Raw genomic sequence first — 16,707 nt, 5'->3', positions numbered from 1 at the left:
CCAAGTATCTTGTGGTGCCATTGGCGGCAAAACCACTCGGTTCAGAGGGGCCCCGGGTCATAACCGTTTACCTGTGAGTGCCATTTGGCGCGAAACTGCCGGTTAGAGGACACGTACCCACCCCTTACTGGCAAGAGATTGTTTGAGAATGGATCCTAGTGATATTTTCGACTAGCATTTGGCCTTTGTGAGCTTGAGTAAATTTCAATTTGTCCCGCCTCGACAAACTGTTGCGGAGGGACGGATGGATAATTTGCTTTATAATGCGTTGATGGATTGATTTCATTTTTAAATATTTTTGGGATTTTGAGATTTTGTGTCGAGTTTGGATTTTGGAAATTTTTATGGAGTTTTGGGTATTTTAAATAAAACTTTGGATATTTGGGAGATTATTTGAAATATTTGGGGAACCCTCTCCGTTGAGATCTGCACTTCACACGGCATCTCTCGGGGTGTTTGGGGGTACTTTTTCTCTTTATGAATCGAACCTTGTCATCTGTCGGGCTGTCGATAGAGAGATTTGAGTTTTTGTAGGCTTTTGAGCATTTTATTAGTGAATTCATTTGTTTGTCAGGCCTTGATGGCCTAATATGAATTGATTTTAAAGCACAAAATATATTCGGTCGTGTACAACTTATATATTTGCCTTAATGGTTCGAACCTGTCGACTTCTATTGACCTGTATAGAAGGATCGGTTTCGAACCTGAATTTCACTTGTCAACCCACGCAGCATCCCTAACGTCACGTGTGTACCAATAACACGCTCGCCGGCCCATCGGGATTTTAATGAATGTTATTTTTACCCCTTTTAGTGTTTACCTATGTGTATACAATTTATAGTGCATGTGAAGGGTATTTTGAAAAATCTGTAATGCCTTCTGTCTGCTTGTACGAATGTTGCAGATCCGTGTGGCGTATTGCAGCTCCTAAATTGACGTGTTTCGCTGCTTCGTACAGTAGGACTGTCGTACACTATTTGTTGATTTTTGTAGGCGGGTATAGTGCACTAACTATCTCCTGCCTTGGGATCGTATTGAGTCTCGGCTTTGTCCAATATTCTTCATGCAGTATGTGTTGTGATGTTTTTGGTCTTTGCAATACAATCATTATTGTTGAGGTAGATATTCATCCTTAGACTGAAGTTTGACTTACAGATAACTGCAATTATTGTAGTCTTTATGGCATCTACCCACGGATGGATGTATATACATACATTTGTATTCGTGAAGAGATTGCATTGTATGCAGATCTTTTGTGAGTGACTTGTAGGAAGTTCGTAATTGTTGCTGTGAGTGAACTGACAATTTCACTTCCATTTGCGAGATTTAATGAATGAACCTTCATTTCATTCATTGACCTCTTTTATTTCAGGGGAATAACATGTCTTCTACGACGACCTCCTGGAAGAATTTTATTGAAGATCCATTGCTTCTGCATCGAATCCCACCCTTTACCAATACTCGGGGTGGGTTTGTTGAGATTGCACTTGTTTGTATAAGAACGATCTTTGACTGTTGTCTCCCGTATTGCCCTTCTCAATCAAACAGGCATTTGTAGAAATTGTTCGTAGAGATTTCGACAGTATATGTAGGAGGGACTAACCCGTGAAGTTTTAATTTAGACTCGGGTTTATCAAGTCTACAACAACCCCATATGCTTATGGCACGGCTCAAGTGCGAGTTCAGTTCTTTGTTCGATCAAAATGCAAGGTGAGAATCCCTTCTTTTCTTGACGGCCTCAGTTTCTTGTATCATCATTGGAGTTTAGAACCCAATTTGAGCCTTAACATACAAGTTCAACTTGCAAAGTTGATTGGCTTCAGTAGTAAGATCTTCGTCATTTGAATCAAAATTAATAAGACTTTCTGTAGTATTTGTTTTCGTTGTTTTGCTTTGTTCCAGTGTAAAATTCTTGTTCAGTTCAAATCAATATCTTTGCTTGATGTCTAGTTTGTTTCAGTCGCCCTGCAGTCCACAGTCTTCCAAGTTCAAGTTGATTGTTCTGATCGAATCACATCCTTGCTCGTCGTTGCAGTCCAATTTCATATTCTTTTTCAATTTCGAATTTGAATTAAGTCTTTTATTATGTCTTTGGAGTTCAATCAGGTCTAGGTACGATCTTTATTGGATGTGCAAAGATCAAGTCCAAGTACGGTCCGTCTTTTACGCCACGAAATTTCGTCAGTCCTCCCCGGCGTCTTCCCCCCATTTAGGGGGAAACTAACTCGACGGAGATAAACTGGGCTTTCCCACCACAACAGACCAATAAATAAGACGTGTATGGTAGGTTATCCTCTTTGCGAAGGGACCACGGCCGTGATATTTCTTCTTCCCACCACGAGCCCAATAAAGGCGTGTATTGAGCTCTGACGGTACCCCCCCTGTCTTAATGACACCAATTTGCTTTCCCCCCGCTCGTGGGTATTTTACTTATAAGTGACCCCGCCATCGCCGTAGGTGCCGCACCGGGGTCCCTCCCACCACGCGCCAATAAAAGGCCAGTTGTTAAATTAGGATCCTTCTTCTATATCGGTTATGGCCAGAGCCAATACGCCCCTTAACGGCGTTAAATCCTTGAGATATGAATCAATAGGATATGATCGATAGGGCACAAAGCCCTCTGTTAGCTAAGGTGGATTTAAATTTGTCCCCTTAGACAAACACCAACCCCGGTCTACAAGGTTTCCTTGGACGAAGCAACCCATGGCTGCCGACAAGGATCCTTCAGTCAGGTTGGGTCGACTACCTCCTCTGACTAAGTAGACCAGGGACCACGATGGCCCGGGATGACGGAACCATGGGATCTTGATCGGGTCCATCATCCATTCCCCCACCATCTGCTTTGAGTACACGATGGTGAAATTTCTATTTTAAATATCAAACTTTCCAAACTTTCCAAATTCCCAAATCCAAACCCAATTTCCAAATCCTTCAATTCCAAATTCCTATACCATTGCTGCTACTATATGCCAGATAACATGTATATTCTGCGTATCTGATCGATGACTAGCCTTAATCGAAAGTTCTCTCTCGTGATCGGGAGGGGTAATTAACTATAGGGGCTTGCGCCTATAGGAAACCAGAACTCAGATCATAAAGTCCTCACAAAATGAGGGCGAAATCTCTGGGTAGTGTCTTATCTACAAACCCATCTGCCTTCCAAAATTTACCTCAGAACTTAGTTCGTTAAAACTCCCTCGCCGAATAAGAAAAACGAGCGGAGGTTGAGGCCGAATTTTCGGAGCCCACAGTTACTAAGGCTCGGGAGGCACGTGAGTTTCACGAGCGTTATCATTTTTAAGCGGGCAAGTTCTTAAAGCATTATTCGAGTTTAAGATATGTGTAATTACAAACTCACATGCCTAGGAACTCGTTCACACAGAAATCATGAAAAAATATAAATATAAAATGCAAGGAATAAGAAAATTTTTCTTTTAATATAAATGATTTTGTAGGCAAGTACATGTGAGACTCCATTAGGAGTAGAAGATTTTCAACACCAATTTTTTGAGTGTTTATAGGTGGTATGCCTCGAGCCGACTTGTCTTTTAACAATGTAAAGGCCTGTTGGATCGTATGTTAAGAAAGTTCAAAGACGCTCTTTCTGTTGGATTGGAAGTCAGGATAGTTCGACCATGTTGTTTCTATTGGATCGGAAGTAACAACGGGAGCTTTGCTCGCTGCGACAGTAGCCATCTTTCTCTCTGATGCTTCGTCGATCGAGTCGGTAGCTCTTTCGCCTCCTTTGACTCGTTGGTTGCTATTCAACTTAACTTTACCTATTTTTTCTTCGTCAATAAACCATTCCAATATTACCCTGTTAATTAATAAAGTTAATATATTAACACATTAATTTATTCATTGACCATTCTTTTATTAACAATTAATTAAATTAATTACTAATTATGCCCATTAAATATCTTGATCTTATTTTATAATAATTAATCCTTAATTCTAAATTATTATATCATTATCTTAAGTGATTATGTTAATCTTTAGTTAGTTATTGAATAATTATTTTGTAATTTATCTATAATTAATCAAACTATTAAATAAATAACACTAATTAATCTAATCTACCTCAAAATATTACAATCATATTTATATTTATATATTTATATATAAGTTATTGTCTAAACGAGCCTTAAAAAAAAAGTTTTTATTCTCCCGCCATAAATATGCTCTCTTTCTCTCTCTCATTTTCGCATTTTTCATTCTCCCGCCCGCTGCCTCTCTCTCTCCTCCGTGGCCAGAAGAAAACCAAAAAATATTGTGTTTAGTTCCACACCGTATGGAGTGAAAAGATTTTGCTTTATAAAAACAAATACATATGCTGCTTATTCGCTAAACAACAGGCGATAGATAGACGAGCTAGCTGGGATGAATAGCAATGAGCTCGATTTAATTTAAATAAATAAACATATTTTGCGATCAGCTTGGCTCGTTTAATGAGCCGCTCGATAAGAGGCTCAACAGGTTTGGAATTAAATGAGTTCAAACCTGAAAACAACCCAAGCTCGAACATGGGGGTTTTAAATGAGCTCGAACAGTTGTCCAAGATGCTCGACGAGCTTCGAGACGAGCTTGAGCTCGGTATAGACAAACAAGCTCGAAATCGAACAGGCTAAAGCTCGGCTCGACTAAGTTTGTTTGCAGCCCTGAACAAATGCTAAGAAGATAATTAATTTTATTTATAACATTTCTTGGGTTTTTGCACTTATGAGAAAATTTTTTAAAGATATACTTTGACCTACAACAACCATATTTGCAACCACTTATTTTACTTTGCAAAGTATGTTCGAGGCAAGGCAACCTTTGAAATCTATGTTCATCTTTATATAATGGTTGAGTTGTTCTTGGACAAGGAAATCTGAGGAATAAGAGGTTAGGAAGATTGTTCTAAATGATATATTTTAATAATCATGTATGCTATCACAACCACTTAGCCACTATTGCAAGTTCTGTGGATGTTAAATACTGAGAAGAAGCTTGTATGATCTTCATATACAATGCAATTGATGAAACAAAATAAATAATTGCACACAACTTAGGAGAAGAAGAGAGCTGCTACAGAAAAATTTGAAGTATCATTGATGACAGGTGAGAACTACAGCTTCATCGGCACTTACATACAACAGGCTATTATCTAAATGCTCAATAGTAATATGCAAAAAACAAGTTAACAAATTCTAAGATAAAATTATGATTATATAATTGCATAGATAGTCTCATAGTTGATTCAAATGAAAGATTAAATATTGACATGCAATTGGTACCAATTAAAAATAAAAATGGTTTTTTTGTATTGCAACTAGGGGTGCAAACAAGTCGAGTCGAGCTCAAATCAGGAGGTGTTCGAGTCGAGCTCAACTGTCAAATACCGAGCTCGAGCTCGACTCATTCCACCGTAAATGAGTTTGAGCCGCTCGTCGAGCCTCCGATTAGAGTAGGTTCACATTTCGACACGCGCAGTCCTCCAAAAATTTATTCTTGGTTTTAATTCGCCTTTCAACTGCATAGGATGAAGAGAGAGGGGGGAGGGTATTGATATTTGAGCCGTTTTTTTGTTTTGCCAATGAGAGAATGACGTTAGATCCTATTAGCATTTATGGCCTGTCACAGAGAGAGAGAGAGAGAGAGAGAGAGAGAGAGAGGCAATTGACATTTCAGATTCAGGCGAGATTGGAGAACTTGAAATGAGGTTTGGATTTTGAAATTTTAACATGCGGTAATTTAAAATATACATATGGGATTATTATGAATTTTTTTTAAATATTTAAATTTTATAATTTTGAGTCGGCTCACGAGCTCGCGAACCGAGCCTCGTTAAGCTCGAACTCGAGCTTGTTTAATAAATGAGCTCGAATTTGAGCTCGAGCTCATGGCTCGATAAGCTCGGCTCGCAAGCATATAAACGAGTCGAGTTCGAGCCGGCTCGGCTCACTTACACCCCTAATTGCAACAGACAAAGGATATTGTTTTCAAGCGATCTCTAAGTATTTTATTTGTTGTTTCAATGTATTATGTACTCATTTATTTAAAAGTCATAATATTACTCACCATACTCATTCATGTAAATCTCAATTGAGTGGTGGATTCAATTTGGTGCTGGCACTCAAGAATGACAGTGTTTCGTTATGAAGGTTTTGGGATTAAAGGACAGTTCATCTAGACGTGAATGAAACTGGATCACGTACAATCAAATGCATACAAAGAGGCGAAGTCGTATGATAACCTTAAGGACGAATTTCTTAGTTTATATCATGTAAAATAAGAGACTTAAAGGCAAAAACTTGAAGAAGAAAGGTTTGAAGAATGTCAAAAATCCTTTAATTTGTAAGGAAATGGCCTAGTGAGTGATTTGTAGATGATGAAGTAGAGATAAGACCATCTGAATTACGAGAAGAAAATTTTAATGTTGATTTCTTTAATGGTGATAGAAATAGAGCATCTACATCCACCATAACCCAAGCATAAACAGAACAAACTAGAAAAGGTACATAAAAATATTTTGTTAAAATTTATTTTACTTTGAAGTCTTTCTCATCTTTATATTGATGAAAAATATTTAAGGAAAAAAAAATAGCTTATATGGAGGAAGAAGCAGATTGGAAGACAATGGACTTCACAGGTGATCAGACAAGGGTACAAGTAATTCATTATGACCATTCAAATGAAGATGTCGTCAGTGATGGCAGCACTGATGACTTTTGAATTGTTAAGTCATTACTTTTTTTAATTAAATGTCGAACGTCGATGAGCAGTATATTGTGAAAGATAGAATTTTGAGTTGAACTATATTTTATGTTGTCTTATTATAGTGATGTTTGGATTTCAATTCTATTTCACACAATTTATTAATTGACAATTTATATCTTGTGCATTTTTACTTTCATATATATGAAAATTTATTTCTTATATAAACTTTTAATATATTGTTTGATTATTATATAAAAAAAAATCTCATTTTGATTTTACGCAATTTTTTTTATTTTTAGCTCTACGCCTCACCTCATGAATGAAAATGCCTCGGTACCCAATTGTGCAATTTTAAAATTGGCTTGCAGGTGAACTCTAAAGATTGTGACTCGAGAAATTATGTTAGAATGGAAAGAGAAAGAGAAAAACTATGTGAAAAAATAGTCACTAATTCAAGTATCAATAAAAAATGTCAACAGATCATGCATGTTCTACATCACTCTTTTTGTCTAAGTGCAACAAGAAAGATTACATTAACAAAAATATTGAAAAGAACAATAATAAATATACAATATTATTCAACAAGGAGTGCTAGAAATCAGGGTGTTTTTCCAATATTTAGAAATCGATAGTCGACAACAATTGGTTCAATAAACATGATTTCCACTCATTACCCATCGGCATAGTAATAAATCCTTATTACTCTCAATCATTATATCATTGTATCACGTGAATCACTAGAGAATAATATCAAATCATTAAATTTAAAAGAAAGCTCGCCAGCCCACCATCCTGTACAAGTCAATCATTCCTCAACCAGCGGATCAACAATTCTTTCACTTATTTCACACATGCATTATTATTTTCACAATATTATGGCAGTAATAATTACCAATTATTACTCAATTATATATCGATATTCATTTCCAATGCCTATTTTAACAATATTAGGGAAATTAGTACAAAATACTATATTTTTTATTCTACATGGTGAAATCAAAAAATATTATAGTCAACATGTCTGGAATATTCAATACAATAAGATATAAGAAGTTACAGGGTGGAAGTTTAATAAAACTAAAAATATATATAATTAAATCAATTTTGAGGAGAATTCAGCAATCAAAATTGAAATCTTTAAAACAGAATAAAATTAAAGTCACCTACATCAATCTAACAAATTTTTTAAAAAATAGCAAAGCAATCCGGAGACCAAAAATTCAGGTTTCCAATTCTCTCTCCCCTTTTCCTGTTTCTTCTCACATAAGCCAAACATGACTGAGGGAAATGAAGGATGACAACTAGGAAATATTATATAAAAATATTTTTGTGAGTAGTGCCGAAGCACCACCGCCTAACACCGCAATGTTGAATGCCAAATCCAAATTATTGTGCAAATAAAGGCTTAAATGCCGTCACAGACATTATGGGCATCAATGCGCTCCAAAACACAAAGCCTTGAAGCTCAAAGGCATAGCGCTGTTGCGCTGCCGTTCAAACAAGAATTCAAATTTTTGCTTGCATTTTAAAGAAAAATCTTTTCAGAAATTTAAGTTATTACAATCTGCCACCTTAGAAAAATATCATCCTCAACATTTCCTTCAAGGATTCAGGCAGAAAAAATGATATAAATTAAATCTATAGAATAAAAATCAAATCAAAAACTTGTCGAATCATGCAATCATATAAATTTATTCCATCAAATGCCATTCACTTATGCAAGAAATGCAGCATGTAATCATTTAAAACAAAATTTGACTCGTAGATCTCTCAAGTTGTTGTCGATCTTCCATATACTATAGGTTATACACACAGGGCATCACAGGAGTAGATGATGTCGGTGCAATCAGTATTATTGGTATACTAGAACAACTAATAGCTCAATCATCAGCCCTATTTGTTGATCTTCTATTATAAGCTCTCGAACCTGTAATCCTTTTGTCCCCCAATCTGCCTTGAGTGTCCAGCTCTTAAATTAGTTCTTCCTTTCTATGAACAATACACTGCCTTATATCATTGTTGTCCACATCAAAAACATTATCCTATTAAAAGGTAGCACAGTCCTACGTGTTTACTTCCACAATGGACACATTCACTGTAGCTGTGACTATCGGTAGATGCTATCGATCCATATCCTCTCGACTCATTATATCTACTTTTCTCTGCTTACCTCAGCTCAAGTCCTCCTACTACTAATGCCTAGAACTCACGTCGTACCTAGATATTGGTACTGCTAAATCAAACTTCATCAATCGCCCACTTCACTAACTCAGAAAACTCTTGAATTCATAAAGGTACTAACAAATATCTCAATTCCCTATTCAATCCTTGTAGAAATATGTTGCACTTTCTTTAGCGGTTAGAATTAAGTGAGTGTACCTTGTCAATGCAGTTAACTCAGCTTCATACAGCATCACTATCTTTTATACAGCATCATTATCTTGCATCCCTGTTTTAACTTAATGAATGCTTCTTGTATCTCTCGTCGATCTAATGAAAGTATGAACCACATCCTGAACATTGTGGCAAATTCGTCCCAAGTGATCTTAGCAGTGGCCTTCCATCGAAATTTCTCTTTATTGTACAATCCACCATCTCTCAGCCTCTCCTTCAAAAAGAAACAGTGCTAATAACAATTTCCTTGTTTATGAATACTGCAAGCTATCAAAGATCTCCTCTATTCTCAATAAACCTTCTACAGCCTGAGGTCATATAAGTCCATTGAAGAGTGGGGGCTTCAGCTAGTGAAATGTCTGCAAATGTCTACCCCCCTCTTTTTTTCCTTGCTTTCAGATAGATTGCTTTGTGTATCTTCCATTACCTACAAAAGAACACTATCTAGCTACATAATAGTGTGTGACAGTACCAGAGTTGTACTATGTTGCACATTTGGTATATCATGCTCTGGCAGCTCCATTGCAACTATTCACTTTTGAACGTTCTGTCAAATTTGAATAATTCACACATGTAATCAATTGTGTATGCAAAACAATGTACCTTTATCTATCTAATTTATCCAACTCATGACCAATTCTTAGAGCTCTGATAACAATTCAATCAATTTTTTTAACAAATATGCTCTGATATCAATTGTAATACCCTAGAATCTAATTTGGAAGAAATGTTTTTTAATTAATAATAATCAAAGCTATATAATCTCTTTAATCAGTATAAATATCATCGAAAATAAAGCTATTGATCAAACATCAATATGCATTTATATTCATTTCTCCCAAAAAATCATATACAATATTAAAAAATCAAATAATCATAATATATCCTTCAATTCATGAATACAAAAGAATAAATAAAATAAAAAAGAATTGAACTTGAGAAATATTAATCAACCTCATACTCTTGAACCTCTTCCCTGACCTAAAATTATTTAAATCATATATAATGAGCTAAACAGTCCAACGTGTCACTAAAATTCTATAACTAAACTCAAAGCACAGTAAAGAAGCAATATGCATATTATCAATCAATTAATAAATCTATACAAAAATAGCAAAGCATACATGCATTAACAGTAAAATTTGTAAAACAGTAAAAAGGTACGGTAGAGAAGCCAATAAAATAGTACAATATATAAACCAATATAAATATCTAATCAAATCAATAAAACGGTCATTGCAATTAATCAGTAAGAGAATCATATACACTAGTAGAACCAAAACCTTAATGAAGAGCGTAGAACCCATATCAACACTATTAAAAAAAATCGCTTTTCTACCTCAATATATCTTATATTTATCTTGCATCGCATACTTTATCGCATGCTCAATAGTTAAATAATAGTGAATCATGAATTGATAATAATGACAATATCAATATCCATAAAACCAGTGATTGATAAACAGTACAATATAAGAAGCCATATGATATCAGTTTAATAATATGCATTTCAGGAATCATATCCACTATTATTCAACAAGGAGTGTTGGTTATCAAGGTGTTTTTCTAGTATTTAGAAATCGATAATCGGTAATCGACAATTGTTTGCTCAATAAACAGCGTCATCACTCATTGCCCGTCAACACAGTAAAAACTTCTTATAACCCTCAATCATTGCATCGTTGTATCACGTGAATCACTATAAGATAACACAAAATCATTATATTTAAAGAAAAGCCAATCAACCCACCATCCTGTATAGGTCTATCATTCTTCAATCAACGGGTCAACCAGGCTTTATTTGTTTCACACACACGTATTATTATTTTTACATTATTAATAGTAATAACGACCATTTATTACTCAATTAGATATCAATATTAATTTCTAATGCCTATTTTAACAATATTAAAGAAATTCGTACAAAATACCTAAACTTTTATTATATCCGAGGAAATTCAAAAATAACACAGTCAAAATATCTAGAATATTCAATACATTAACAATATTCAATACATTATAAAAGTTTAATAAAATCGGAGATATATAGTAAAATTAGTTTTGAAGAGAACTTAGTGGTCAAAATTGAATCTTTGAAAACATAAATAAGATTAGAGTTATCTATCTCAATTTGAAAAATTTTCATAAAAGCAGTGAAGTAATCCGGAGACCAAAAATCTAGGTTTCTCTTTCACTTTCCTTCCCTCCCCTTTTCTCGTTTCTTCTCACACAAGCCAGAGCTAGCTGGGGGAAATGAGTGACGATGAGTGGTAAATATTATATAAAAATGATTTTTAGTTCTTAGGGACGCAACGCCACCTCACAGCGCTGCATGCCAAAATCAAAATTATTATGCAAACATATGCTTCAATGTCGCGGCGGCCATTCTGGGCACAATTGCGCTCATAAACCTAGCGCCTCGCCACTACGCTGTAGTTCAAACAAAAATTCAAGTTTTTGCCTGTATTTAAAAAAATTCATTTTAGAAATTCTAGTTATTACAAAGTGTATCCAAGTCTTGAGGGTAGTAGACTCCATGATCCGCTAATTGTGATAGGATAAGAAGGAAACCCTTTAGAAAGATCCATTCCTACAGCTTCGATGACCAATATGGTTGACGACATTTCACCTTTGGTAGTGGATTGGATTCAATGGGAGCTTCGCATCGAGGTTTGGGGGTTCTCATTATGAGTGGTCAATGAGAACCCATGGCTTTACCATTGGAGGTGACTCCCCTCTAACTATTCAATCAAGTTATTAGTTAATAAGCCTCAAGCGAGCTCTTATTCCTGGAGGTCCATGAGGCATGAGTTCACCTGCTATGACCCACTGCTACTTGTTAAATACCTGAAAAAGTACACGCGTGTAAAAATTTTTTTTTCGTATTTCCTATGGTTTCCACAAAGCTGAAGTTGGAAAAAATAAACTAGAAACTGAAACCCTATGGTTGCATTTATAAATCATTTTACTTTTAACACTATGTATGGTATGCCTCATCATTTTGTTCAGGCATCCATTCTTCTCACAGTGTAGCCCTATTAATAAGCCCATAAGGAATAGGTCGGGCTCAACTAGCCAACTAACCACTTGTGGTAAGGCATGATTTCTACAATGCCATTATGTAACTATCCGCGATCCCAATTCCCAATGGCACTACAAATGCAACAGATTCACATGGCACTCCGGGCACAAAATGGTCCCTATCAAAGAAATCATATCTGCTTGAACTCTCCATTGAGACAGCCATTGATCAATTAATATACAATGCTCAGCAACTAGCACAATCAAACCTAATCACTTCTGATTCAATATAATTATTTCACAATAGCTCGATTATATCTTTTGCAAAGCATAAAAACATCCAAGATGCACAAAAGATCGCAACAGCTTATTTATACTTCTTGACAGCATTTGATGGAATATTATACAAGAGAGAAAAAGAAAAGGGTACAGACTGCAATTCAATTTTTTTTTCAAGCATCAAACCCGAAGTTGTCACCCACAGACATAAAGCCCAGGAAAGAAAGAAGACAAAAGAAACCTGCAGGAATAAGCTGTGACAACTTAAAAGTTGGGATAAACCGGAAAAAGATACGGATGACTTAACTATGAAGCACCAAAAAGCTAATTGTTAGAATGGTACCTTGGTACCAATCACACATACTTCTGCAGTTTTTTCACCATGGCATTTGATTTCTAAGCAGGGAAAATTAGTTTTTATGTCAATTTATATCAGGATTTAATTCATTTATAGGTTATCAATTAAGCAAACCAGGTGCCAAAATTTCATTAAAAGAATAACATTCTTATACACCATGCCAGCTGAAGTTCTCTCCTAGAGTTCTAATAACTATTTGTAATTTTAAACGAGGCATTTTGTACAACTGGAATTGATTCATTCTAATCCTGAATAGATTCACACAAGAATTAGATGAGTTACGCAACTAAATGTTTGTCCATTCTAGAAGCACATACAATTTTTTTTAGAGAACTGACAACTAATAACATTAGAAATCAAAAACAATTTCCTCAACAAATTGAACTAATCAACATAATAACAAATTTTATTTATGTCCAGAACAGCATAACTAGGATCAATGCTAAATAGATGTTGTACAATTAATTTTAAAATATACCAATTAACTAAACATATCAGTTAGTCATTACAGAATTAGAGTAAAATAGTTGCTACCTTTCTGTGAAATCTTTATTAATATCTGAAAAATCCTCTCCGAGCCTATCTGAGGGTTGCCCAGTTACAATTTTGTAACCGCAGAGACTGTTCGTAGAGTTTGGCGTCTGCATTGCTGACATGTCAGGAAGGCTATGTAAAATAAAATAACATTGCATTTATGATGTAAATAGAAATAAAAGTCTAAGAGAGAAACCTTATGAGCTAAGTGATGAAAAGTGTATAGCAAACACTCAACATAACTAAAATTAGTCTCTTCAATTTTTCTCCGAGGCATATAAGTCTGCGTTAAACAGAACAAAATTAACAAAAAAACAACAAATTTTTAAAGCAAACAATGGGAAGTCACACAAGGAACTCAAAATAGAATTATTAAAATATTATAGGAAAATAATAAGGTAGCCATGGCAGCTTAATGGCAATATATGGATACATGTCATAATTATTTGATAAGTTTTATGCTGGCAATTGACTACCTAATACAAACCTCTATTTTTTTCATCCAGGATTTGAGACCTAATAATGGCACTGTTTTACATTTTAAGGAACTTGAAGAATTTACCTTTTTGTGGTTTGGTACAAATACCGCTAAGAGATACAGTGCTTTAATGATATTATTGAAATTGTTTTGTTAAGAATTCCAAATGCTTTCTGCTAAATGGACTTGACTTTGTGAAGCTTTGTGTTTTTCAAGAGCGTAATGTTGACACAGTTGTCCTTTTTATCTACAGTGATGTGGAAACTTCCAATTAATTATTTTTCTAGAACATCTCCTTTTAGCATCATATTTCTTACAATGTCAACATGTTCTTTTCTTCAATTGTCATTTAGAAATTCAGAAATTTAATTAGTTGGGGTGATAACTATTAAATGTAAATTGTGTATTGTTTATAGTATTTAAATTCAGTGAAAACATGTTTTAGTTGTGTTTGTATAGAAAATATTTAGGAAAAGGCAAAAAATTCATTAGTGATGAACCAACGCCATAGCGTTCCAATTACCAATTTCACAATGTATGCAATGCCTCGATGCCAGACTTGGGAATTGCAACGCCAACGTCTCGGGAAAAATGGTAAAGAATTTAGCGCTTTGGCGAAGCCAAGGTAAGCACTATAACGCTTCATTGCATAGCAGCATCAGAAATCCATGTTGCAGCACCAGAGCCTCGAGAATTTGAATGTCGGAATGTCCATCATTATAACACTGCAACACCGAATTGCACATTCAAACACCGCAACGCTCAACTTTTGCAGTGCCACGGAGGAGAGATAGATGAAAGACGAAGCCGCACCGATTCAACAAAATGCCCCCTTAGAATAAAATTTAAAGGAGGCTAAAGAAGTGTATGATACTTTCATTAGAGATCTTAGCTTATCTTATGTAAGAAATCCTAACATTAGAGGAAACAGTGTGGAGAAGTCAATTGTACTATCCTAGTGAAGTTTTTCCTAATTATTTCTCCTATATCTTTTCTTCTATGAGTGAAATGAAAATGTGTTTGCTTTCTAATTTATCCATGTCGAGCTAATTTCTAAGTTTTGGACTAATGATGTAAACACAATGCAAGTATAAATGTAGACTCTCATACCTTAAATGAAATTATGAATGTTTTCAATATCTCTCGTTCTTATTTTAATACATACAATGGTCATGTATATAGTTAATATCTAGTGTGATATATTATCTCAATGATTAAATAATATTGGAATAAATATAAGTATTGGTGAATGTTGGCATGTTTAGTCATAGGATGTTAAATATTCTAGGTTCTATAGAGACAATAAAATTATATGAAGATTTTGAATCTTTCATTTCGCCCCTACAAACTCGACAGAGATCTTTAAATGCATATGCTCTAATCCACATCAACATTTAAGAGTCTCATTAGAAAAAAAATTATTGTTTTATAAACATTAGTCCAAAACATATTTTGTATATTGGTATCGCATCATCTATTTGCAATCACTATTAGTGACAGAAATCTATATATGTAATTAGTTCATCTTGTTTAGTAGAATGAACTGTGCATCTGTAATAAACAGTACTAGTTTGATTGCAATCTAGCAAAACATTTTCTCGTGAGTTGATACTGACGTAATCACTTTATTACTTAATCGACACACGTATCTAGTGAGCAATTTCATATAAAAAAACTATGCTTATTCATAATCATACATATACTATTACATAGCAAGAACAAGTACAAGCCATCGCGTAGCCCCGCACAAATTTTTGGCATTATTGCTAGGGAAGTAACGTGTGTATTGCAATTTTAAACTATATTGTTGAAACTAGTGCATATTTAGACTTGTATCATGTATCTTTATTTTTGCAATTTTTGTTCAAATTTTGAAAAAGATAATTTATTGTTTGTTTAATTTTTGTTCTTTACTTTTTTAGTTCATTATTGTTGCATGTTGTTGCCATATTCCAAGTCCTGGATGAGAAAAGTGGAGGGTTGCGTTAGGTAGTTGACAGCCAGCGTAAAACTTTTCGAATAATCATGACATGAATCCTTTAAAAAGTATAGTGGGCAAAGGCTTGATGTTGTTGTTGTTGTAATGTTGCATGCATAGTTGATCTAATAAGGAGCCATTCTTGTATAATTATAAGATTGAAAAGACCTTACAAAAATCTGAAAGAAAAAAAATTTACAAATGTCTGAACAAGTACAAGATCAGGACCATCCTAGATCCTTTAGGGAATATGTTAATCATGAAGTAGAAGAAATCTATAAGAGTATTAATAAACCTATTATTCACATCAATAAATTTGAACTGAAACCTGTCATAATTCAGATAATTCAAAATTTTCAATTTGGGGAAACTCCTATGGAGAATCCCAACCTGTACTTAGCTAGCTTCTTAGAAATCTGTGCAACATTCAAGTGCAATGATGTCGGCAATAATGTGTTGTTAAACTTCGATTGTTTTCATTTTCTCTAAGGGACAAAATTAAGATGTGGTTGAACTTCTTGCCCCCAAGCTTTATAATCATTTAAAATGAGTTAGCACACATTCTTTGCTAAGTATTTCCCATTTTCGAAAACTACCAAGCTTACAAATAATATCAAATCTTTCGCACAATTTAAAAGAGAGTCAATTTATGATACAAAAACAACAACAGCAAGCCTTTATCCCACTACGTGGGGTCGGCTATATGAATATTTTTTCTCCATTATGTCTTATTAAAAATCAAATTCTCGTTTAAATCTAAAAAAGAAATATCATTTCTAATATTTTCTAGCCAAGTCTTTTTAGGTATGCCTCTAACTTTCTTAACATAAGTCAAATCTAATAGCTCTACTTTCCTAACCGGATCATCGGAAGGCCGCCGTTTTATGTGACCAAACCATCTAAGTAGACTCTCTCTAATCTTATCTTCTACTGGAGCTACTCCAACCTTTTCACGTATATGCTCAT

General features: G+C 34.7%; 1 protein-coding gene across 3 annotated transcripts in view; it reads right to left on the bottom strand.

Annotated features, from left to right (window-relative positions):
• The window catches only part of LOC110102591 (apoptosis inhibitor 5-like protein API5), a 79,746-nt gene that overhangs the window by 15,720 nt on the left and 47,319 nt on the right, over window positions 1-16,707 (bottom strand). For all 3 annotated transcript variants that reach the window (XM_020830976.2, XM_020830977.2, XM_028695471.1), the window contains 2 exons: window positions 13,482-13,568; window positions 13,286-13,392 (listed from right to left, as the gene is read on the bottom strand). In XM_020830976.2, the coding sequence (XP_020686635.1) occupies window positions 13,286-13,392; window positions 13,482-13,568 (194 nt within the window). The remainder of the gene's footprint in view (window positions 1-13,285; window positions 13,393-13,481; window positions 13,569-16,707) is intronic.

This window comes from Dendrobium catenatum, unplaced genomic scaffold (assembly GCF_001605985.2).
Source record: "Dendrobium catenatum unplaced genomic scaffold, ASM160598v2 fragScaff_scaffold_637, whole genome shotgun sequence".
In the NCBI taxonomy this organism is placed as follows: Eukaryota; Viridiplantae; Streptophyta; class Magnoliopsida; order Asparagales; family Orchidaceae; genus Dendrobium; species Dendrobium catenatum.
The sequence above is the reverse complement of the archived record's forward strand: the minus strand, read 5'-3'. Positions and strand labels throughout refer to the sequence as shown.